The sequence below is a fragment of the Callospermophilus lateralis genome, chromosome 12 (assembly GCF_048772815.1).
Source record: "Callospermophilus lateralis isolate mCalLat2 chromosome 12, mCalLat2.hap1, whole genome shotgun sequence".
In the NCBI taxonomy this organism is placed as follows: Eukaryota; Metazoa; Chordata; class Mammalia; order Rodentia; family Sciuridae; genus Callospermophilus; species Callospermophilus lateralis.
In genome coordinates, this window is record NC_135316.1 from 50,796,091 (window position 1) to 50,821,329 (window position 25,239).

General features: G+C 36.1%; 1 protein-coding gene and 1 long non-coding RNA gene across 4 annotated transcripts in view; one reads left to right on the forward strand and one right to left on the reverse strand.

Annotated features, from left to right (window-relative positions):
• Positions 1 to 7,984: 7,984 nt before the first annotated feature.
• Positions 7,985 to 18,231, reverse strand: LOC143411341 (uncharacterized). Its single transcript, XR_013092859.1, has 3 exons — positions 17,775 to 18,231; positions 17,127 to 17,255; positions 7,985 to 8,440 (listed from the first exon to the last, which is right to left on the reverse strand). It is a non-coding gene; the product is annotated as an uncharacterized LOC143411341 (long non-coding RNA).
• An 871-nt stretch (positions 18,232 to 19,102) lies between these two features.
• The window catches only part of Tdrd3 (tudor domain containing 3), a 116,771-nt gene continuing 110,634 nt past the window's right edge, over positions 19,103 to 25,239 (forward strand). The window contains exon 1 of one of the 3 annotated variants that reach the window (XR_013092858.2): positions 19,103 to 19,278. Coding sequence is in view for 1 of the 3 variants with exons in the window: in XM_076872088.2 (XP_076728203.1) it covers positions 19,238 to 19,278 (41 nt within the window). In the remaining 2 variants the exon portion in view is untranslated. Of the gene's footprint in view, positions 19,279 to 19,526; positions 19,598 to 25,239 lie in introns of those variants that run through there. The other 2 variants (XM_076872088.2, XM_076872089.1) reach the window with 2 other exon arrangements.

A 25,239-nucleotide genomic window follows, 5' to 3' on the forward strand; every position in this document is an offset into this window, starting at 1 on the left:
AATAGCTAACTGTTACTCAAACAACAAAAAATACAACTTTCTAAAAAAACTATATCTAATGCCACCAAAATGTAAAAATGTATTTATAAATTTTAAACTTTTGCATTGTTTCTAAAAAAATGTTATAGTAATTACATCATGGTCTTAACATATAAATAATTTATGCAAAAATTGTAAATTTAAAGTATTCCTCTAGACTCCAAATGTGAACAAATGCTTTCAATGTTATCATGACCATGAATCTTATTGCAGCAGGCTACATATTTTCATTATAACAGTTTTCAAGCAAATATTTGGTTATTTTTATAAGCCACAAATCTGGCTGAAGGAGAAAATGATTATAATAAGAAAAACTGTGCAGGGGCTGGGGATGTGGCTCAAGCGGTGGCGCGCTCGCCTGCCATGCGTGCGGGTTTGATCCTCAGCACCACATACAAACAAAGATGTTGTGTCCGCCAATAACTAAAAAAAATAAATATTAAAAAAATTCTCTCTCTCTCTCCTCTCTCACTCTCTCTTTAAAAAAAAGAAAAAAGAAAAACTGTGCAAACCACAAAGTATATTTATTGCTACCTTTCCAGATTGGAGATAACAATAAACTATTGGATGAAACTTTCCCTAATTTGTTGATTGAATTTACATAGAATTTTTTTTCCTCTGAATAAGTCAATATTTTAAAATAACTTTCAATAAGCACTAATTAGTGTTAAGTACCTTATCAATATGTAATAGGCGAGATCTGTGTTTGAGTCAAGTGCAACCTCAGTAGATATTACTTCAAAGAAAGGCAATGAGGGATGAGACACAGAGATGAGAACAACATGTAGAAAAAAGAAAGAAGAACCTTTTCAGCTCCCGTCCCATAGGATAATCTCAGAAAATAGAATTTGCTGTCCTGCCTTGAGGTACTGGGAAAAACTGAACTGGAAGAGCTTGAAGGCTGACAGTGACACAGGAGGAGGTCTTAGAAGGCCCTGTTGTCTTTCCCATGTAGTCAAAACTCTACTTTTCCTGCAGAATGCTATCATCTCACCTTGTGATTCAATCTAGTTTTTGATTCCGGATGTCATGGCTTTATATCAGTTTAGTGAGTAATGCATGTTAAGTGTCTTTGAATATTTGAGTTTAAACCTAGGTCCCTTAAAGGTAAAGAAACTAGCCGGGCACTATGATACATGCTGTGATCCCAGCAACTCTGGAGACTTGAGACAGGACAATAACCAAATCAAAGTCACTCACACCAAATTAGCAAGACTCTGTCTCACCCACATCAGGCTCCCTGGGGTAAGTTCCCCACAATGTACAGATGCCACCTTCCTGCTTAAAGCCCTCCTGTGGTCTCCACCATACTCAGAGTAAAACCCCAATTCTAAGCCAGGCTGCGATGGCTGTCTGGGACCCCAGTTACTTGGGACGCTGAAGTCAGGGGATCACAAGTTTGAGAACAGCCTGGGATGAGGCCATGTCTCAAAAAAAAAAAAAAAAAAAAAAAGGGCTAGGGGGTGCAGTTCAGCGTTAGAGTACCTCTAGCATGCACAAGGCCCTGGGGGTAATCTACAGTGTCATCCCCCTCTCCCCAGCAGGGAAAAAATAAATAAACAGGAAAAAGAAAAGAAACTTGAGGGCATGGCAGGAAATTATAAGACTGTACCCATTACTGGCTCAAGGAAATTGAGGGTTTAGCTCAGCATCCCTCAGCATCCCTGGGTTCAATCCCCAGTACAAATAAATAAATAAATAAATATTTATTTATTTATTTATTTATAAATATTTAAAATATTTATTTATTTACACACATATATACATATTCATATATTCATATACACATTCACACACATATATGAAACCAAATAAATAATAAATAAATAAAATTTTTAAAAGCTAAAGAAAGTGAGACCTAGTACACTAAATACTAGCAAGTCAGCTGATTATGAATGGAACAGAAAATAGGCACAATATTTCCTTAAAAGCACTCCAAATTCTACCTAATTTAAAATTCAAATTAAAAGGAGATGAAATCTAAATAAATTTACTCTTTTCCTTAGTCATTGCCTGAGGAAAACAACAATAAAATTTGTTTCACTGCCAAATCACCTAAAGAAAAAATACTATGATAAGCACAAAGAGAAGAAATTATTTCTATATACTTAGTAATGAAGCCTATACTTGAATCAGGTTTTAATTACAAACTAGTCAGGAAAATGTTATAATCTGATTCTAAATCTCTTCATCTGAAAAATATGTAAAATAATTACCCTTTCTGGCTCATAAGATAGTGTTAGGACAAAAATAAAAGTAAAAGCAGGTATACTTCGTTAGTTAAAATATGTTTAAAGTAAGTGCAGCAGTGTGATTTCAGTGATTTTAGTAGCAATGCTCTGAACCTTTCCGTAGGAAAGGAATGCAAATAGCCAGATAGGAAAATCTCACTCACTAAACCCCACTGGCCAAAAAAAAAAAAAAAAAGTAAGAAAGAAAGAAAGAAACTGGCACAGCTTTGATAAAATGATACTCCAAAGAAAAGACAGACATGAGCATCCACATTCCAGAAAATGTTGCTAAGGAATAGTTGATATTTGTATAAAGCATGTATACCTTAGTCAGCTTGGTATGCTGTAACAAGTACTGGGTGGCTTAAACAACAAATTTGTATTTCTCACAAATCCAGAAGTTGGAAATCCAAGGTCAGAGTGACTACAGGGAACAATTCCTATCCCAGGCTTCTTACTAGTTTAGACACACCCCTTCTTTCCCTGGAAAGAGAGTTAGCTGGCCTATTTTATATTGGAATACTAATCTAATCTCATTCATTTCATGGCCTAATTACTCTTAAAAGGTCCCACCTCCAAATACCATCACATTGGGATTAGGGTTTCAATATTTGAATTTGGGCAGGGGGACACAAACATTCAGTCCATTGAAATGGACATCTTTTAAATGCTACCAAAACAATTATTTCTGTAAAACAAACAAACAAAAAAAAAGGACTACAAAACAGAATTATATATGAGTGTTGTAAATACAAAACACAATGAAAATACAAAATACTAACTGGCAGACCCAATTGAAAGAAGTAAAAAATGGCTGAGTGAAGAGCAGTGAAGAGCACTTGCCTGACAGGTGTCAGGTCTTGGGTTTGAACCCTAGTACTGTGGGGAGGAGGAGGAGGAAGAGAAGGAGGCAAAGAGGGGGAGAGGAGGGGAAGGAGAGGGAGAGAGGAGGAGGAGGACAACCAGGACTATGATGAAGAGGAGAAGAAGGATAAAGAAGAGGAGGAGAAAGGGGAGGGAGTCGGGCTGGGATTGTGGCTCAATGGTAGAGTGCTTGCCTAGCAAGGCCTGGGTTGGATCCTGGCACCACATACAAAATAAAATAAAGGTTAAAAAAAAGGTGAGGGGAAGGGAGAAAGGGAGGAAACTAGCATAAAAGGTAAAGTCATTACTGAAAAAGATGAACTGATAAGAGAATAAAGAAAAAACAGACACTGTGGAAATTCATGGAAATATTGGAATAGAAGAAATAGAAATTGTGAAAAAGAAAAAAAATAAGGAGTTGAAAATATGTTTTGAGGGAAAGGCCTTGAAGGACATTTAAGAAACATTTCAGCACAAAAAAACTGAAGAAATAGGATGTTCTTAGGACCTTATTGAGAAGGTTATTGAAGGATAAACTTCATTAGCAAGAATAACTAGGGAAACAATAGCAAAAGAATTTGCAATAAGAATTAAGTACATTAACAGTAGAACAAAGACAACCACCAAATAAAGAGATTAAGGGTGACATAAAGTCAACCTTGTGTGTGCTCCCAGTTTAGAAATTAATTATTTGCTTCTTAGTCTTTGTCTATGGTCAAGTATAAAATTACCTAATGCATTGGGAGAGTTGAGAGAGAAAGAGGAGGATTATCTATAATATCTAAAAGTCACAAGGTATTATTTAAAGCTGATAATGCTGGAAATAAAATAAAATTTAACAAACCCTAAGTAATATGATTTTATTGACTTATAACAAAAAGAGACAAAGTGACAAAGGAAAACAAGACTTGAGGAAACATTCCAATATTATCATTGGTCTTCTTGTGGACTAATAGTATCTAAATAAGTAAAGGTAAATAGAAAAATAAAAGTACAGGTCTCCTTAAATATTAAAAAAATCACATACATAAAACAGTAACTGTGGAAAGACTTAAAAATAGCTGTCATTAGGAACATGACCTAGATTGCTACTACAAACCTAAGGCCAGACATATGTATTATATCAATAAATGCAAATAAGTTTGCCTCACGTATAAAAAGAAAAATCATTTTCAGATTCAAGACCAAATGAAAATGAAACTTGATTCTTCATGTGGGAGACACATTTTAAAACTTTCAGAAGAGTTGAAATTATAGTAGTTCTTGAGATATCAATATCAGATAAATGTTCTCTATAAAACCAAAGGGGACAACTGACAACAAAGATATAAAACTCATGAAAATCCATGCACCAAACAATAATCCAGGATACTCTTTCATCTCTAAATTCTTAATTTAATCACATCTGCAAAATCCCTTTTGCCATGTATGGTAACGTATTTACAGGTTCTGAAATTAGCACATAGACATTTTGGGGGGGCACCAAAATTCAGATTCCCACAGCATTTATTATTGTTATATCAGATAAGCAAGGAAATATAAATATTATTTAAATATAAATGCAAAATTGAGACCAGACTTTAAAATTTTAATACCAAAAGACTAAAGTTGCATCAAAAGAAAAGGTATCAAAATACTTGGTATTAAGATTATGTGCAGTCAAAAATTATTAATTTATGCCATTCAATTAAAGAGAAATTATAAATGCCACTTTGGTTTAAAGCCAAGGTTTAATCTAATCCATTTACCACCTAGGATAGTTTGCTTGAGATTTTAACTTCCTATAGTATTAGACTAGATACTCACACACTCTTCAAGTCTCAATCATTTAATTTTTAATTATTTCTTCTTATAAATACATACATGGTTTAAAATGTTAGAACAGTTGAAAGAGTATATGGTGACAAGTAAGTCTCTCACTTCCTCTATCTTCAAGTTATGCCAGTTCTCCCAGATGCCACAAGTCACTAGTTTTCAGTGGTTTTTGTTTAATCTTCTGGAATTACTTTGATCATTTTGAAGCTCCCCCCCCACCAATCCCCAAGGCAATAGAAAGTTAACACCTGTATTCTTTCTTATTTATAACTCTATCTATACCAATTAGATGGCCTGTAGAAATAATTTCTCTTGATACATGAGATCATTTATTCACACTCTTTTTGGTGTTTACTATCTAATAAAGTATTTGTGGCAAGATAATTTATATATAGCTTTTGGTATTTAGGTCCTTTATCATACTTTAATTTTATCTTTATCACCCAAAGGAAGCAACTGTCATTTGGATGTCAAAGTATGGGATCTCAAGGCAGCACCTTCACTTAAAATTTGACTTTTTCAACTTTACATTGGTTGACTTCGGGTAGGTTAATTAGTTATTTTTTTTTTCCTTCTTCATGAGCAAAATGGGTATAAAGTGCCTACCTGGAGTTAAGTGTTCCACGAAAACTGTGATACTTGCAAAGTAATTAATAAACAATTATATTTATGAAGAACTCCAGTACATGTGTGAGGATTATCCTCTTGTTTTATTTATCTTAGTTGCTAGTGATTACTATTTTTCTACATTTAACAAGTTTTCTCAATATGGGAAAAAGAATACTGGCTTGTAATTCTCAAAATAATCACTGGGTTATGTTATAATATTTATTGTGTGTTATGGCTTGTGACAGCTAGTGTTCCCTTGAGCATTTATTGCCTACTGAGCTCTGTGCTAATGTGTTCTTGTCTCAATAAGACTTTTGAGGTTCATAAAAACCTTTGAAGCAGATGGTGTTATTGTCATCATCCTCATTTTAAGGATGGAAAGCTAAGGAGGAGAGAGGTTGAATCACTTCCCCAGCCAGTTAGGGACAAAGCCAAGATTTGAATCTAGGCAATTTAAGACCATTGTCCATACACTGAGTTACCAGGTAACATTACCTCCTGAGGACAGTCCTTGTTGTACCATTTCACTGATCTTAGGGTTTCCCTCTCTCATTCTTATATTTTTTAAATAAAAAAGTAAACTTGAGATGTACCAGGTAGGTTCATAGGCAGTAAGTGTACAAAGATACTGATAAGGCAGTGTGACTACCCAGAGGCTGACCCTGCCAGCCTCATCAAGATACAAATTCTAAAGAATAGCACTATTAACTTAAGGACCACTAACTTGATGTTAGGGCATGAGTTTCTAATATTTGAAATAATATCACTTTCTTTCTCTTTCAAAAGGAAATATGGAGGTGGGAAATTCCCTCACATCTTTCTCTGACTGAAGAAAACAACTGGGTTTCTAACAACACCAATTATAAAAATCAGAGAATTGAGTAATTTATTCTAATATAAATGTGTCTTTAAAATTTATCCACATTACGTATTGTCATCATAAGTGTTTTATAACACTATCCTCTTCCTGAGTTCACTATAGTTTGCCTTGACCTATATCTATCCCATTGGATATAATTCCCAACATCTGACATAGAGATTGGAACTCCAGATCTCTTAAATCCTCAATCTTGCTTTGGTCAAAACTCCTATCTGGTTACTTGTGAGGTGCTGTAGATGGACCTGAGATTTCAGAGAATTCCTTGGGGTTCTAGTCCTTGGTCTTCTTTAATATGCTAAAACCACTCAGACTACCTGCTGGCACTTCACCTAAAAATCAGATAGAGAAAAAGAAATCCTTATTTTTAAGAACTGGAGAGGGGCTTGCTTATCTTCTTTCTTTTTCCCTAGCCTATCATCTGCTAAACCTTCCAAAGTTAAGGTATCCCCTAAAAAAATTCTGCTGGTAGATAGCCCTCTGTTAGCTCTTAGATATCCCAGTACTCCAAAGGACTACACTGTTTAACTTGGGGTAGGCGAGGCTCCTATCGGGAAATACTTTCAGGTTCTGCCTTGATACCCTAGTCACAATGAAGGGAACAGAGTGAATAAAACCAGCCTCTACCTTAGGAAAAGAGGCAGATAGTATCATTAGAATTCTATTGGTTGTGGCTTTGTAGTGTCCACTAAAATGTCTTCCCCTAATACCAAGAGCTAGGTTTGGCATACTTAGGACTTCATTCTGTCCTTGACACTTTTCACTAGTTGGAGCAGATAGGGCTAGGACAGAGCTCTGATTCTCACAGAAGTTAGTATGCCACTGACCCTTCAGTGTATTAAAATTTTCGAAAGTCAATTGCTATTCTTCACATCATTTTACTAGTGTATGCATGGTTTTAAAATCTTAGGCTCTTGGCCCATTAAATACTGTAAGCTTTGATTTTTGAACTGCACTCAGGGTTTTGAGAACCATTTGTTCGTCGCACTATTTTGATACCCACCAGAAAAAATAATCTGGTCCTTTATGGAACAGTATCATTAACAGAAGTAGCCATTGTAATAGAAGTACAAACTGTTATAAATGAAGTCACTGCCATTAAATAATACGATGTATTCTTTTTCAGTGAATTCTGGGCACTCAGTCAAGCTGAGACTTCTTGATTATATACAGGGAATGCTTTCAGAGAACCACCAGCTGGGTTTTTTCCATGTTTTAAAAGCTGCTGTGCCATGGCATTCCAAAATAATAAAGGTTAATATCACCTACCAACCAAATTTTTGACACAATATTCCTTTCCTTCAAAGCTTGAAATGAAATTGATTTTCACTGCTGCTTCATTTTAACTTGTAAGCCTCATGAATAACTTACTCTAAAATAATTTCAACTCAGAAATATTCAGGAACTGGTGAGAAATTGATAGTGAATGTTTTTGGCTTAGCTAAAAGATATTGAATAAAAATGTAAAGGAACAACTTGTTGTGTTTAGATGAGAAGAAACATGACAAGGAAGCAAGGAGCCAGAAATGATTCTCCATCATAACCAGAGTAGTTTAAAACTTTCTTTAATTCAGTGGGCTGAAACTTCAAACAAATGTTTCACTACCTGGGTAATCTGCAGAAATTATAAATCTGATCCTTATGTGTTTATTCTTAGAATGCCAGTCATTGATTAGGGCAATATGATGCTAAACATTTTAAGGAAATATTTTTAAAAATTCAGCAAATCACATAGGTATTTGGAAACCTCTGAATTATAGATATGATTTTATACTTTGCATTCTGGTAGAATTATATTGATATTTATTTTGAAGACATGTGTGAATCTTGATTTTGTGTATCCTGCAGTTTATACAATTTGGGGGTTGTAGGGAGGAAGTATTTTATCTCTCTTTTTTTTTTCCTTTGAATAAAGTGACATAATTTCTTTCTTTTGTTAAACAGAGAAGAAGAGCAGCTCCCAGAAGAGAGGGGTCCCAAGTGGGTTGTCCAGGAGGAAGCTTCTCTAAGAAAAGAAATACAAAATTATGCATGTAATATTTGGTCAGAAAGATAATGGAAGTCACAACAATTACAAATCTCAAGAGGCTGAAAAATATCACAAAGATCTTAAAATCTTGAAAATTAACAAAATGCTTTTAATCAATGAACATCCTAATAAGTCTCTATCTAATAATTTTTTCCTTATACTTTTTAGCTGCATAATTATGGATTATCTTTTCCTATGACAATAATTTCAGAATAAAATTTTTATTCTAGGGAATAGGAAGATAATTTAGCATTTCCTCTAGCATAGTTGATTTAAACTTGTTTATTCTTATTACAAGTTTAGGAATGTTTCAGCTTTACAATAAGTTTCATGTATAATTTTAATATTGTTGCTAAGTTTGGGAAACCATTATCAAGTTTCTTTCATAGATGAACTGTAGAATTTCAGGACATTTCAAGATGTCTTGATCTGATAGCACTCATTAACCAATTTGTCAGTGGTGTATTTGGGTTAAGTTTTGGGGTGGGTATGTACAATGGGGTGTAGGAAGATTCTTGAAAGTCATTCCTACAGTGGGATGGCTAGCAAAAATTCTTTAGGGAAATATTTATGGATGACATTAATATATGCCACCAAAGCCAAAATGTTTTGCAACAGTTTCCCTTAGGCAAATCCCCAAAATGACTGCAACAATTCCAGGGCAGAGTAGAAGAGCCACAGTGGTTTTAACTGATAGTGATTAAAGTATTATTGATTTGCAAATTTTATAAAATAGGCCTAGTAAATTTACTTGTATCTGAAGGAAAAAAAAAAACTTGAGGTGTTTTGCTTAATTTTATCTATTCTCTGGGAAGGATTCTCTCAGCTCTGAATGAGTACTGAACTAGTTCTAACACAGGAGAATAAAATTTAATGTCCACTGTATTTCTATATACCATTAAGTGCCTAAATACTTTCCCTTTTTTATTTTTAAGTATATATTTTTTAGTTGCTGATGGACATTTATTTATTTATTTATATGCGGTGCTGAGACTCTAACCCAGTACCTCACACATGTTAGGCAAGTGTGCTTCCACTGAGCCACAACCCCAGTCCCTCCCTTTGCCTTTTGCATACTGGGAATTGAATCCAGGGCTTTATGCATTTTAGGCAAATGCTCTTCCACTGGGCTATACCAGTCTAATATTTTTCTTAAGTTATAAGTTTAATTCCTCATTTCTGTCCTTTTTGTTTTCCAAGTTCTCTGCTTCCTTCTGTTTAACTCTCATCTTTCTTACATTGCCAGCTGAATTTGGGGTACTTTAGGACTAACCCTTGGAATTTATCTGACTTTCATAAAGTAGGGGGAACAAATCATTCCTTATAAATATAAGAATGGGAAGATGAAATGTTAAATATATTTGTTTTAGTCAGCTTTTTTTGCCACTGTGACCAAAGGATCTAACAAGAACAATTTTAGAGAAAGAAAGGTTTATTTGACTCATGGTTTCAGAGATCTCAGTCCATAAATGACTGACTCCATTGCTTTGTGTGGAGGTGAGGCAGAACATCATGGCTGAAGGGTGTGGAGGAGAAAACTAAACTCAGGACATGAACATCAGAAAGCAGAAAGAGCTCCACTTGCCCAGCCCAAAATATAAACCCCAAAGGCATGCTCCCAATGACTACTTTCTCCAGACATACCCTACCTGCCTACAGTCACCACCCAGTTAATCCTTATCAGTGGATTAATGAACTGATTAGGTTAAACAAACTCTCATCATCTGATCAATTTACCTCTAAACTTTCTTGCATCTTCTTACACATAAACTTTTGGAAGACATCTCATATTTAAACCATAAGAATATTTTTTAAGAGAAAGAAAGTGTGGGGCTGGGGATGTGGCTCAAGCGGTAGCGCGCTCGCCTGGCATGCCTTACCAGTTTGTAAGCTTGGTGCAGAATTTTATCTTTATTATTTTGCAATCTTCAGATTATTGGACCCTGGGAATCTTTGGTATTAGCAAAGAATACCTTCCTGAGAATGAATGAATGAAGTTGTTCTTTCTTGTACAAGAAAAATCATGAGAACAGACAGGTGTCCTGCAAGCCAAGTGAAGAATGTTTATCAGGAAGGAAAAGGGGCTTGACTGTGCTCATTGCTAAGACTGACAGGTCAAAACCAGGAAATAGTAAGTACTAGATTTGGCAATGTGAAAGTCTTAGAGACCATGGTAAGAGAAATTCCAGTGAAGAAATGGGGTGGGAGTGGGAAAGTGGATTACAGTGAGGATTGGAAGAGAACTGGAGAAAGTACATGTTTGATGGAGTTTTGCTGTGAAAGAGTTCCCAATATTTCTGCCCTCTGAGGCTTTGAACTTCATGTCACTGAGTATATTTCCTGTAGTGAGAAAGGTGTTTCTCTACTATGTCATGTTCCTGTAACTACTTTAATGAGCCCTAATTTAATACCACCTGATAGTGCCCATAGATATTACATTTAAACCTTTTGTAGATAGTATTAACTTTTGCACTTCTATCTTTTGTAGTTAGCCAATAGTATATCAAGTGTCACACCTAGGGCCACTGGGTGAGAATATATGATGGCTAGTATATTTAGTAGCTTGAATTGCTCAGGATCTCTAAGTTGTCCTTTTAACTCATTCAAAATTACCAAGAGATAATTAATTAACTACACAATTTTGATTTTTTGAAGATTAAATGATCACCTATACAATCTTATAATAAGAACAAAAATACACTTACTAAGTAGTTAGAGGTCTGTGGAACAAAAAAATGACATAAAGTCAAAGCATTGTTAATCTAATTACATTTTTATTTATTACATTTAATTCCACTTATTAATACTTATGGGAAATCTCATTTTACTTAGTTAAGTCAGAATAATCAACTTTTAAGCTATAATTTTTTGGAAAAATGAGTGAACTTACTTAGGATTTCCTAAGATCCTCAAATTTTAAAAGCCTTACAATTTATATTGAAACTCCCGCCTCCCAGTTCCTGATACTAAGCACTTGACACCTCAGAAATGAAGGTATAAATGCATAAATTATATCATTGTAGCATAGTGAAAACTGTAGAAAATATTTGTACAAAATAACATGTGAACTAGAGGCAGGAGGCAGAAGTTGTGTCTGGGTAAATCAGATGAGGTTTGCATCAGTGGCATTTGACACAAAAAGGAAAAGAGGAGAGCATTCAAAGCACAGTAAGTAAGAGGTCACCAAAGAGAAGATATCAGCTAGTTCTGAAAATAAGCAAAGTTTGGGGTTGGGGTAGAGGTGCTTGTGGCAGGAGCACTGGAATTAAATTTGGCAATGCTGGGGATTTAGTTTATTGAATAATAATATTAAAATATTCTGTAAGGATCAGGGATCATAAATTAGAGATTGACTAAGACAGGCTTTATAACTTGCTAACTATGTCTATTTCTCTAGTTATTTTAATTACTTTGTCAGTATCCTTCAGAACATATTCTGTGAATTTTTTGTTTTAGGTCAACAACTCCATATGCACTGAAGCTAATAATATATCATTATTATTCTAACTGTATTTTCTTTGTTGAAGCTCTCTATATTATAGTGTGTTACTAAATATGGCAGGATATGAGTTGGCCTTGCTGAACTTTGGGCCATTATAGTGGCTTCAGATTGAATTGGGTTATTTTAAAGTCATAAACTGATACAACAAAGGATTGGATTATTTATGACTTTAATATTCACCAGTGTTTCCAGCTCAAGATCCAATATACCACTGAATATTATCTGTCAAGAAAGTACATCATCTGTTCCATTTATTGGTGACCAATAAAAAAGGAGTTTAAATTGCTGCCTTGAACTCAAAAAATTTCCACCAAGCCTCAGCTGCATTTCTGTAACAAGTTAGAGTCTGGCATAAAAATATATATATATAATTTTTTTTTAATGAAAAGAGTGGCTACCTTTATCTCATTTGGCCACATTTTCCTTATACTTGTTAACTTCAGCAAATGTTTAAGAAAAATGGATATTATTTATTATGAGAGAAGAAGTGAAAGAAATATTTCAGAATAATGACAAAGTTACTTCCTTTAAAAGAAACCTGAAAAAGAATTATATTGATTTTATAGAATTAAACCTTGGAGATAAAAGGCAGTTTAGATTTTAATCATTTAAAAACAGATTGGAAAAAAAAAGTAGTCATTATCAAAATCTTTCTCTCTGAGCATCAACCCTAAAATAGGTTCTCATTAGCTCATGGTAGCTTTTCTTTGTACTAATCAGACAGTAGGACATTTCTGGGAATAGCACTAGGAGATAGAACATTCTAAAGTAATAATTATTTTTCCCAAAGGGACAATGATATCTCTGGGAATTGCATTACCAATCAAAAATTTGGCATAAAATAAATCACACATACATCTAATGATACAGTATAAAAGCAAATATTGAGACATAGTGCAGAGTAAGGGAAACAATACAAATAAGAGCCTAGCAAGAGTTTCTGGCATAGAGTAGATAACCCATACATTTTAGTTTCAGATTACTTTGGATACCTAACAAATTGCCCCCAAATTTAGTAGCTTAAAACAATAATGACCACTTATTCTGTTACACGTTTCATGTGGGCTAATAAATCAGGCTCAGCTTTTCTCTGCTCCACAGCATCTAAAGCCTCAGTTGGAGGATTCAAAGGTTGAAGGCTGACTCATCTGAAGACTCATTCAATCACATATCTGGCAGTAGAGGATGACTTACCTAGGCTTGCTTACTGTAACACAGACACCTGGCCTCTCTGCCTCCTGAGCTTCCTCACAATATAGCAATTGGGTGGGTGGATAAGTAGAGAGAAAGCTAGGCAGATGATAAATAGACCAATAGTTGAGAAAGAGAGTGAGATTACACAGAAGCTGTTTTGCCTGTTGTGATCTAGGCTCAGAATAAGCAATCTTATTTCTGTTATATTCTAATGGTTAAAAAAATCACAAAAATCCAAGAGGAGGAAATGTAAACATATAAACTTCACTTCTCATGAGAGGCATGTGGCACTTACACTGTAAGAAGATCACAAGATGAAGTATATATCTGTGCTGCCATTTTGGGAAAATACAATTTGCTAACCTACCCATAATTTGAAATAATAATATTACATTTGAAACTGTAGAAAGTAAGAGTCTAGAGAATTTTATAACCCAAAGTATTTAAGAAATTACAGCCTCTTAATAAAAGTGCCATTGAAGTTAATTATCAAACTGGGGCCATTCAATTGATTATTTCGGTGTTAAGAATTGAACACAGGTTTTCTGAATCTCAATTCTATAACAATTCACCTTATAAGTATCCTTTAAAATATACTCATTTGTTCATTGATTAGAAGAGTCTTATTACAAATGAAAAATTTGAATTTTTAAAACTAATATTGGAATCTGGGATTCCTATAATCCCAGCAACTAGGGAGGCCGATAAAGAGGATTACAAATTTTAGGCCAGCTGGGCAATTTATCAAGACCCTGCCTGTCTCAAAATGAAAATTAAAAAGTTCTGAGGATGTAGCTCAGTGGTAGACCAGCTCTGGATTTAACGCCCAGAACTGGAAACAAACAAACAAAAAACCCAGAAAGCAATATTGGAGAAGAATAGTTCCTAGCTGAGATTTTAAAAATGTAGGTATGTCTGAAAAACAGACTGGCTTTGTGATCTCTTTAACATCTACTTTTATATGAGCTGGGAGTATGAGGCAGTTTTCAGAAAGACAATGTGCTTGTTCCTTAACCCTATTTCTTATCTGAGCTGTAGGAAACCAGAGAACTGAAGCACATCTATTTCAAAAGGAATCTATGGATTACAGAGTGAGTAGAGCTCTTGGTTCCCAGGTGACCCAAGCACAACTGTAATTTGGAGAGGGGTTTCACATGATGCACAAAAACAGTGGAGGAAACACATTACTGTTTGACATCTTGAGGCCATGAAAGTTTGGGGGCAGTAATAGATAATCCCTTAAAAATAGAAACAGCAAAGAAATAGAAACAGTCAAAGAAATGACTGTAGCAATTATGATATTTGATACTTTCCTCCAGTAGGTTGTGAGTAATGAATAGAAACAAGAGGCCAGAATAGGAGAGTGAATTGTTGCTGCCTATATGTTACACATCTCCCGAGGAATTTTTGCAAAACTGTAATGAATTATTGCCTGGGAGAGGATAGGTGTTAGAAACATGATGCTTAAATGCTGTAGTGATGCTGTGAACAGTGACAATAAATTTTGGGTATACATGTTAATGAATAAGTCAGAGAAGGCTTATGCAAATTATCTACAGTTAACATTTAATTAGCAATGATTTCATTTAATGGTTTAGGGTTTTTATTTAACAGTTTAGAATTAAAGGGTATCTAGATGAATTATTTGAATAACTTCTATTAAAAACTAAACTGTTACCTTTTCTTCCCTTCATTCTGAGTCAAGCAAAAGCATAAAACTGTTCCAATTTTCATCCTTTACAAAAACATTTACCAAAGCATCTATTTGAAAACATCTTTATAGGGTTTTGTTATTGTTAAAATTCAGAGATCCTTAGAGTTTTCAATGTGGATGCCCTGTATAATGTCATTTCTTTGCTATTCCCAGAATCTTAACCTCTCATTACTTCCAAGTCTTTTCATGCCACTAAAAATCCATGGCAGCTTTGAAAGTTTACAAAAGTCATAAAAGCACAGATGGAAAGGTGCATGCAAGTCTAGTGGAGCTGAGTAAACTGGTGGAGGGTGGATAATGGATATCAGAAGTTTGAAGTACAAATTTCAGCTCTGCTATTGACCAGATATACAAAAGTAAACCTTACTTTCCTCATTTGTAAAATGGGGATTTTAGATCCACATACACAGACACACACACACACACACACACACAAATAGCTTTGTTAAGATTTACTGAGATAATTGAACATAGAAACTAGAAAAGGATGCCATTAAACTACAAGGGAGGCCATAGGGAAGAGGAAGGGTCAAGGGGAGGGAGGAGGGGGGATTAAGGAGAGATATCAGGTTTCTCTCAAAAGATTTAATTCCTCTTTTTTGTTTTCTTGTACCTAAAAAATTCTTTTACTCTCCTTAGGAGTTCCAACTTCAGCTCATTGCAGACTTTATACTTTCTGTAAATGAATGATTTATCTAATTAAAGATGAGAATCCTTATTCTCATCTAGTTTGTTATTACCATTTTCCATGGCATTAATTTATCTATATAGAATATTTAAACGTAAAAATTTTGATGTGAAAAAATTAGCATAACTCATATTTTTCCTTTTTATTTTGAAATGTTTCAAACCCCATTGAAAAGTCAAAAAAAACTTAACAAGCTGATGGGCATAGTGGTGCACACCTTTAATTCCAATGGCTTAGAAAGCTTAGTTACAAGGATAGCAAGTTCAGAGAAAGCCTCAGCAACTTAGCAAGTTAACTAAGTAACTTGGTGAGATCCTGTCTCAAAATAAAATATAAAAAGGGCTGGGGGTGTGGCCCAGTGGTCAAGTGCTCCAGGTTCAATCCCCAATACAAAAGGAAAAAAAAAAAGACAAAAATTTAATATATTAACAAGCCCTAGGACCCTCCAATTGATTAATTCACTTTTAGTATTTTATCACATATTTCTTTCCCTCATTCCTATCTATACATATCTGTATGTACATATTTATATAGATTTACTTTGGTATAAAATTCCCAAGATCAAGAATAATACTATTTTTATATTGAATAGTCATACCATCATCACACCATAATTCCATTATACTATCCAGTTTTCAGACCATATTCAAGTGTCTATAATGGGTCACAAATAGTTGCTTTCATTTGTCTGTTTTTATATATGTAGGATTGTTTTCATTTCTCCTGCATCTTTTTAATCTCAAGGAAATTTCTAAGACATTTTAGTAGTCTTGGTTACATTTCCTGTAGAATATGCCACAGTCTGGATGTATCTGCCTGTGTCTTCAAGTCTAATTTGTTCTGATAATCGACTTTTATTTTTTTTTATTTGAATCAAATGGGGTATAATTTCTCATTTTTCTGATACCCTATAACTTTTAAATGTGTTTCCATCTAGACCTGGGTTTTTCCACCTTAGCACTACTGACATTTTGTGCTAGATAATTACATATTGGGGATGCAGAATTGTCCTATTTATTGCAGCTTGATTAGCAGTATTCCCCAGCCTCTACCCATCAGATGCAGTTAACAACATCCATGCCCTTCAGGTTGCCCTGATGAAAACCACAGTCATGAAGCTTGCTTGAAATTAGCTTAAATAATTTCGGCAAGAAAATTTCTTAAATGATGAGTGTCTAATTGCACTATATCAAAAAGCACATGATATCATATTGCCTCATTATTTGTGATCTAACTTTGATCATTTGTTCAAGGCAATGATTTTTTTTAAAGGTAAAGAAATATTTTCCATTTTGTAACATATCATGTCTTGGTACGTTTGAGACCATATTGGATTTCTGTGGTGTAGAATCTTTACCCAGCGGCTTTTAATATTCTTTGATGAAATTTGCCTGAACAAACTGTAATTCATTTAGAAAATTATTATTTTTCTATCATTTGTTCTACATTTATAATCTGATATTGCTTTCAGAGAAAATGTTTCATCCTCCCCCTCCTTTATTTTTAGTGCTCAGAACTTAGGCATTTAAAAAAAATTCTATGCATGTTATCAATATTGTCTTACCCTTTTTGATGCACGTTGTCCCAAATTTTTCCAATAGAATTCCATTCTTAAGGGAATTCAGTGTTTTGTGGCATATTTTACGTAGTTATAAGCATCATGCAATAGCAAATTCTCATTGTTTTACGCTGCCTGTGATAACAAATGTATAAAAGATACTCAATTTACCCCTTAAGGAATTCTGGTGATTGGGACAACATATAATTTCCACAGCTAAGAATTTACACTAATAGCAAAATGTAAATAACAGGGAAAAGAATATCTATTTAAAAAACAATACAGATATGCGTGATTGTGCAGGCCTATAATCTGGAAGCTAAAGCAGGCGGGTTCCAAGTTCAAGGCCAGCCTCTAGATCTGTCTCAAAAATAAAATGAAAAAGAACTTGGAAGGTAACTCATGGTAAAGTGCCCCTAGGTTCAAACCTCAATACCAAACCTAACACAAAATAAATAAACGAACAAAAAAGTAAACAAAACAAAAAATTTGGGAAATTAATTTTGAGTCATCCCATTTACTTTTAAAATGCTATCTTTACCCTGTCCTCCTGGATACAATGACCAGTGCCTTCACCCTAAAATATACTTGCAGCATATGTATGACCTAAACACTGTACACTATTGGAAACAGTAGGAAATAAAATACAGTTACTTCTGATTCTAAAAGTGCTTTAAAACTTATTCCATTATCAAAAACAACTACTTGGAAACAAATTTCATACCATTTGATTTAAAAAAAGAATCGTAATTTTAGAACTATGACTTTTGGAAAAGTCAAACGGACAACTCAGTTAAAACGAGAAAAATTTGTAGTGAAAAATTTTAACTCTACTTAAAAGTAGTTATCTCCCTTCCTTCGGTAACTAACAATTGTCTCTGCAAGAGCAGTTCTGCCTAGTGCCAAAGTCTCTGCTCCAAGTCTTGAGCCACGGCGAGCGGTGGTTTTGGAGTTTAAGTTCTCTGTTCTCCGGACTTGGAGGCTGGGAACAAGGCCACTCAACAACCGACATCTTCCCGCAGAAAGCTGAAGGGACGAAAAGACCTGGAAGCTAGGGCAAACTTCTATGAAGCGTCTGCGTATCCTGCGTTTCCTTCCGCCTGCTCTTTCCTGATTGGCCCTGGAAAGAACCCACCGCCCAATTTCACTGGCACGTCTTACGCGCCGCTCGGCGTCGCCGCGCATGCCCACTCCGGGATCCCATCTGGGCTTCAGCTCGCCGGATCTCTGGTGAAGGACACAGATAAATCAGCTGTGGGATGGGCCTAGTGATATTAGTTGTCAAGGTTGCAGCCCCGCCCCACGTAAACGAGCCTAGAGGGAGGAGGACAGGAAAACCAAGGATTGACATACAACTGCCTGATTTTCCTGTTTCCTAAGTGCAGGTTTTCTTAGGTAGACTATTTACTTTCAATATGGCATTAGACCTGAGTAATCCTGTAGGGACTCAGAAACACCAAGGCTGCATTTTTGTTTGAGTTCCTGCAGAAAGGAAGGCAAGGTGGGATGATGCTGGTGTGTGTGTGTGTGTGTGTGTGTGTGTGTGTGTGCGCGCGTGTGCTGGGGACCCCTTGAGTTTTACTGCACAAAATGTGGCATTAGCGTTGTTCTGAAAGCTCTGCCCTGCAACTGACCCTCTAAAGCTCTCTTGCCCAGAGTTGCCGGACTATCAGCGCTGGAAAAGCGAACCTTACTTTCTGCTCTACAAAGAACCTTTTCACCCAAGAACCTAGCATTAAGGTGTTCAACTCAGAAAAGTGATAAAACAAAGCCTTCCGAGGAGAAGAAAAGCCTTCCGTCCTTTTGAGTCAAGTGTCTTCCGATTCCCAATACCCCAGACCGTGTTTGACTCGTCACCACCCAGGCACCCGCAGCCTACCAGTCCACAACAGGCCTGCCCCTACGGCCGCTTGGAAAACGCGGCGAGCGGAACCCGCACGCGGAAGTGCGGGCCGCACTGAGCATGCTCAGTTGTAGAGCCGACCAGAGGAGTTTTTTTTTTTTTCTTTTTTTTTCTTTCTTTCTTTCTTTTTTTCTTTTTTTTTTTTTGGTCTCAAGTAAGAGGCCTCCCCCACCCCCACCTCCGCCCCCCACCGCCCCCGGCCTAAGCAGCTACCATGGCCGAGGTCCCCAGCGCGGCGTTGTCCCAGGCTGGTTGGTAAGTAGTGATCCCGCCGGGCCACGGGCGCGGGCCGGGGCCCCAACGAGGGTTGGGGTTAGGGGCGGCGGGGTGCGTGTCGGGGTAGGCGGAGGCCGCTGCCCGCCCCCGGCCTCTCCCCGGGTCCTCCGGGCCGGCTCCGCCCCCGGCGCCACGCGGAGCCGAGGGAGTCCCTGCTCCCCTCGGGCGGCGGCTTGGCCCCGGGCGGCGGGCCCGTGGAGAGGCCGGGGACTACGGGCTGAACGGGCCGGGCGGACGGCGGCCCAGGCCCGAGCCTCGTCGCCCAGAAGGACCTGCAGCACCGTCCGCACCGCCACCCGTGGGTGTCGCGGCGGGACGCGGGGAGGCGAGGGCTGCGGAGCCGAGCGCGGCGGAGTGGGCGAGAGCGGCCGGAGCGGCTAGAGCCCGCGGGGCCGCGGGAAGTTGTGGGGTACCGGCGCACAGCCCGCGCTGCTGCCCGCCACCTCTTCTTTGCCCTTATTTCAAAGCAGAGCCCGGGCCATTGTGAAGCTGCCTTCCACGGCATACACACAACTTCTGAAGCTAAGGATGACCGCATTATCAACTCGCGGGGGGATGCTCCGCAGAACTTTTCTTGAAGGAATGGCGTTGTTCTGATTTTCAGACACGTTTCCTGTCAAGATTTTAGGATCCGAAGGCAATTAAAAAATATGCGAAATTAAGTATTTTCTGAGTCTGCGTCCATTATCGTTGTAAACATCCACTTTACCTTCAGTAACGCTTTCCCCAGCTTTGCATAGGCGCAACCTGGACTGACGGTAGCGAAGGGGATGAAAAGGATTTGCCTAGGCTCTCAGAAATAACTACCTTAATGGAAAGGGAGACGAAGGCATTAAAAGATCAAACACAAATAGTGTGGTAAACTATAGAGAAGAGACAAAGTGTGCTGTGGAATTGAAGGAAGTTAATTTTCTAGAGAAGTGGACTTTGAAGCATGATAAAAGACTTTCTAGACATAGAAAATGCTTATTGTTTTGTAAAATGGATATGGATCATGGTTCTTGTTAGTAGGAGGGTTTTCAATTAGGATCTAAGACCCCAAAGGAAGAAGGTAGCCCACAGAGACTGCCAGTTCTTAAAAGATGTCTGGTTTTGAAAATTTTTGATTAGTAGAGTGATAATCACACCTGTGTTTTGGAGATACTGCCTGTGGCTTTACAGACACTGTTGTTCAGCCCCTTTCACTGGTGCAGTGACTGAGGCAAAGAGTCCTTGAGGAACTCCCTAATGACACGTGTAGAAAATGGTAAGATTCAAAAGTGCACTATAGAGTCTGATTCCAAAACTGGTGCTTTAACCCTTTTGCATTATTATTTTTTTTTACTACAGCTTTCTTCCTTTTTTTTTCCCCCCCTTTTCTGCAGAACACCATTGGCACACCAAAGTGTAAAGTCAAACTCATTTATTTTTATTTTTGTTCTTTTATCTGGAATCTTTCCCAGTTTCTTTACCTCATAAAGTAGTATTGAATAATCTGGGATCACTATTTGAGTTTTTCCCCATTCCTGATTAGACTAAGCCTTAGTTTTTCAAACTAGCAATAGAATTTTATTTACAAACTCAAGTCCTTTGCTGCTTTGGAAAATAACCCCATCTCCTCTAGAAAGGTTAGTCTCTTTATTAGATCCCAAAGATTTCTTTTCTTTGGACTGCTAAGCTCCTTTAGGGCAGAGAATCATGTCTTATTTTTCTGTGTAGCTGCAATGACAAGGAGTTCTCAATAAAGTCTGATAGAGTTGACCTTGGAATACCCCTGGCTTTCAGAATTCCCAGGTTGGACCTCTGTCCACTCTTCAGAGTCTTTTCTTGTTTTATTATATCTTATAAATCTCCAGCAGTGTTATACTGTAGCATTTGCCACACAGTATTGCAAGTTAACTTTATATATATATTTTTCCACCAGTTTGGGCTACTTCTGTATGGCAGTGACTGATAAAGGTAGTAGTAATCTGGAGGGCTAAGATTATCTAGGAGTTTGTGAGTTTTGTGTAATTCTTGGTGGATATTAAACATTAGTCAAGGCATGTGTGGAAAAAGAGATGAAGTTCTCTTAGGCTTTAAGATGGCTTATACTAGGCCTTTATTTAGAGACTTACTGTGTTAAAATACAAAATCTCAAAGGTTTAGGCAGAGAATACTGGAAGGGAAATTTTGGACAGAGAACAGCTTTGACCAGCTCATTCCAGTTCTGACATGCTGAGTTTCTTCTTGAGGTTCTCTGTTATTGTTATAAACAAAAAAGAAAGCCAACATTTTTTTAAAAAGTATGTGTTTATTGTAGGACCTAAAAAATGCTAAAATATCTTCACTATTAGTAAATCTATCTAATCAGTGTCACTTAAGATAATAGACTAGGGAAATATTTAGTGTTTAAAAGCTTATGCTTCTCAAAATGTGAGATTTAGGGGGAGGTAAAAGTCTAACCTATTATTCAAGTATACTGTTATTTTTAGTTTTAAGTAATTATTTTCCTTTTAGGTCTCTAATATTCAGTATAATCTCTACACAAATTTTTATTTAAAAATATAACTTAAAAATTAGGTACCCTGGCATACTTTGCAGTAATTTTTTATTTGCTTTGTTTTTCCATTAATGGCTGGTAGCACACAAGTATTAGATTTTGCTGAATTGAACTTAAATTTCCAGGACTTTTGCAGTGTGGTGCTTATGTTTAAATAATTCATTAAATGGTAGCTTGGTACTTTATAATGCTTAATTACATGCATAGAATAACTTTACAGAGGGGAAATGTTTTACTTAGTATTTGTCTAGGTAGTAGTACTACTTTTGCCTTTAGTTTTCTTCATTCCTCTTTAGGGGCTATTGTGTATTTCTACTAACAGCAATTAGGGATATAAACATTTTGAAAACATTTTTTCTTCCATTCTAGAAATGTGTCAGGGATCTAATCAGGGCTTTCGTGTTTTTGAAAAGCTGTTGTATAACTTAACTCTCTCATCAGTGTAAAGATGAGGAAACTGAAGTGTAGAGAATATCAGTAATTTGCTCAGTTGAAATTGGCAGTACTAAGGGCCCAAATATCTAGAATAAATATTCAGTACTAATTTCCACTGAGCTGTGATGACCACTTCTAATTTAAATTGACTAAAAATAACACATTTTAAAAGGGAAAATTGGATTAAAGCATTTTGTGAAATGTAAATTAACTTTTCTGTTTGTTTGTTTGAATTAGAATCAAGAAAACCTTTGCCTGGCAGTGGATCACCTAATTGCTGTTTAGGTTTACTTTTTTAAGTCTAAAAATATCTGAAAAAGTAAGGCCTAATATTGTATATTTTTGCTTTATTTAGCAGTCTTAAGTTGAAGACTATAAGGTAGCATTAGAAATAGTGCTTTCATTTTATTCTGAACAATTTTTTTTTTTAAAGAAACCTCAGTTTACTAATATTCGAGGTTTAATCACAAAGTGCTCCAGGTTTTTGACTTTGGTTTTTTCTTTTTGTGAGGAAGGTAAAGTTGGAAGGGATCAAGAAGATAGAGGTCTTTGAGTGTTCTCCCTTTAATTACTGGTGTACTGCTATGCTGATATCTTCTGCCCCAAATTCATATCTATCTTCGTTTTCATCTATGAAAATCAACAAAGATTATAGCTTATAAAAGTCTTCATAAAAATGCAGCACTGGGCTGGGGGTGTGGCTCTGTGGTAGAGCACTTGCTAGCATGTGTGAGGCACTAGATTGGATCCTCAGCACTGCATAAAAATAAAATAAAATAAAGGTATTGTGTCTGTCTACAACTAGAAAAAAATAAAATAAAGTAAATATTATTCTGAAGGAGATCAATCATGGGATACAAGAAATAAGGAACACAGTGGCAGTATGGATTATGAAGGAATTACTGCTCTCTTGTCTTAAAGGACTTTCCCTTTCCCAAATTACAAATATAAGTTTTATTTTTAACAAGGTTATATATTAAATGCAGTTTTTTTTATTAATCAGGAATTATGAAATAGCATTTCATTACCACTTTGATATATATTCTCTTAGTATACTTACTTGGAAAGGATCAGAACCATTATAACAACTTTTAGATGCTGAAGAACACTAGAAGAAACCAGTTGCTTTTTATTTTGTTTTCAGGAAAGATTATTGGAAACATACTTCTATTTTGAAATATTTTCTTTCTTTAATGAATCTTTGCAATTATCTCTTTTGTTTGTAAGTTTACAAAATTAAAATGCGCAAAGATTATCTGCCTAGTTGACATTCTGTCTCAAGATGTCTCACATATTGCCTTGCTGCTTGTATTGATATTGTAAACTGCCAAAAATATTTTATTAAGTTGTTCAGGTTTTAAGGTCCTATTTGCAGTGATTTTTTGGTGACTAACTTATAAATCTGGTTTTAACTGCTTGTAGACTTGAGTGCTTCAAGCATAAAGAAGGTTTTTAAAAAACCTTCCTACCTCAGTAGATTGAAAATAATTATCACACAGCAATATTTGCTTACTCAACTAAAAATGGCCACATTTCAAGAACCATAAAAATATGACTATGTAAATTTATTTTAGCTTATGTTTTTTTGATAAAAGAATGTTGGCATTTTGACTTACGTTATAGTTAAGACATATCAGTCTAAAAATTCTTTTTTTTGAAAGGTATATGATCTGGAAGTAGCTGAAGAATACTTCACTTCCACATAATTTTTATTTGCGGGGTTGCGGGGGAGGGTGTGTATGGGGATTGAGCTCAGGGACACTCAACCCACTCAACCACTGAGCCACATCCCCAGCCCTATTTTGTAATTTATTTAGAGATAGAGTCTTAGCGCCTCACTTTTGCTGAGATTGGCTTTGAACTTGCCATCCTCCTGCTTCAGTCTCTGGAGTTGCTGGGATTACAGGCATGTGCCACTGCACCCAGCCAGATAATTTTTTGAAGGAGTAGACTGTGCTCCTCACAATGCAAAGTTTTTAATGTAAAAATTTGGGACACTCTTGTGAAGCCATAGAACAACAAAGAAAAGCAAAGAAGCAGTGGCAGGAAATGTTTAGTAATGATGTAAAGTATTAATAAGAGTGTCAAATCAATGATACTGATAGCCGAAAAGAAACACTTTGGTGGTGGAGAGAAGAAAGAAATGTATAATGCTCCTGGGCTAGACATAGAGCCTTACATGTATCTCAGTACTGTAGCTCCTATCAGGTTCACATTTGTACTTAATGGGTGTGAGTCTGTGTGTGTGCATATGGTTTTCTCACATGCATTGCAGTTTTATAGCCTTTGAAGTAGAGACAAAATAGGTACCCTCATCTCAATATAGTTATACTGAAGATATAATATCTTCACAAAAGTAAGTCAATATGAAGTATGTAACCAAATACAATAATGGTACATTGAAATACATTTAGTAATTTTTTTATGCCTCCTCTATACAAGGCACACTGTGTTTGTTGCTAGAATGTAGTGATGCATGGCAGGCAGAATTTAAACATGTTAGACGCTGGTATTTTACTTGTTGGGTGTTGTGGTAACACATCTGAGAGCAGAAAATCCAGATTTGGGAAGTCTTGAAAGCTTTCTAGTACAAATGATGTGTGAGCAAGGTTTGTTGTATATGTCTTCTCAATATTGTGTCTTTGGGGAAAAAGCAGAGCAGATACCTCATTGCACCTATTCAGGAAATAATTATTGGACATTGTGTTGTGGCAGGCAATTATTTAGTATAATCAGGTAGGTTATGGGTTGATATAGGATATTAGAGTGTGAGGTGCCTTTGAGTCATCTAAAATAAGATGTCAGCTAGGCATTAGGAAATACTAATTTTGTATGAATAAAGACCATGTAGTCTATGGAGGGAGTCATTAATTATATATTCAAAAATATTGCATCTGTTACAAAATATAAAGAGAAGAAACATTGTTCCATATATCCTTAGGAAAAGGGAATTTGACCTCTTCATGGTGGTCTAAGAATGCTTC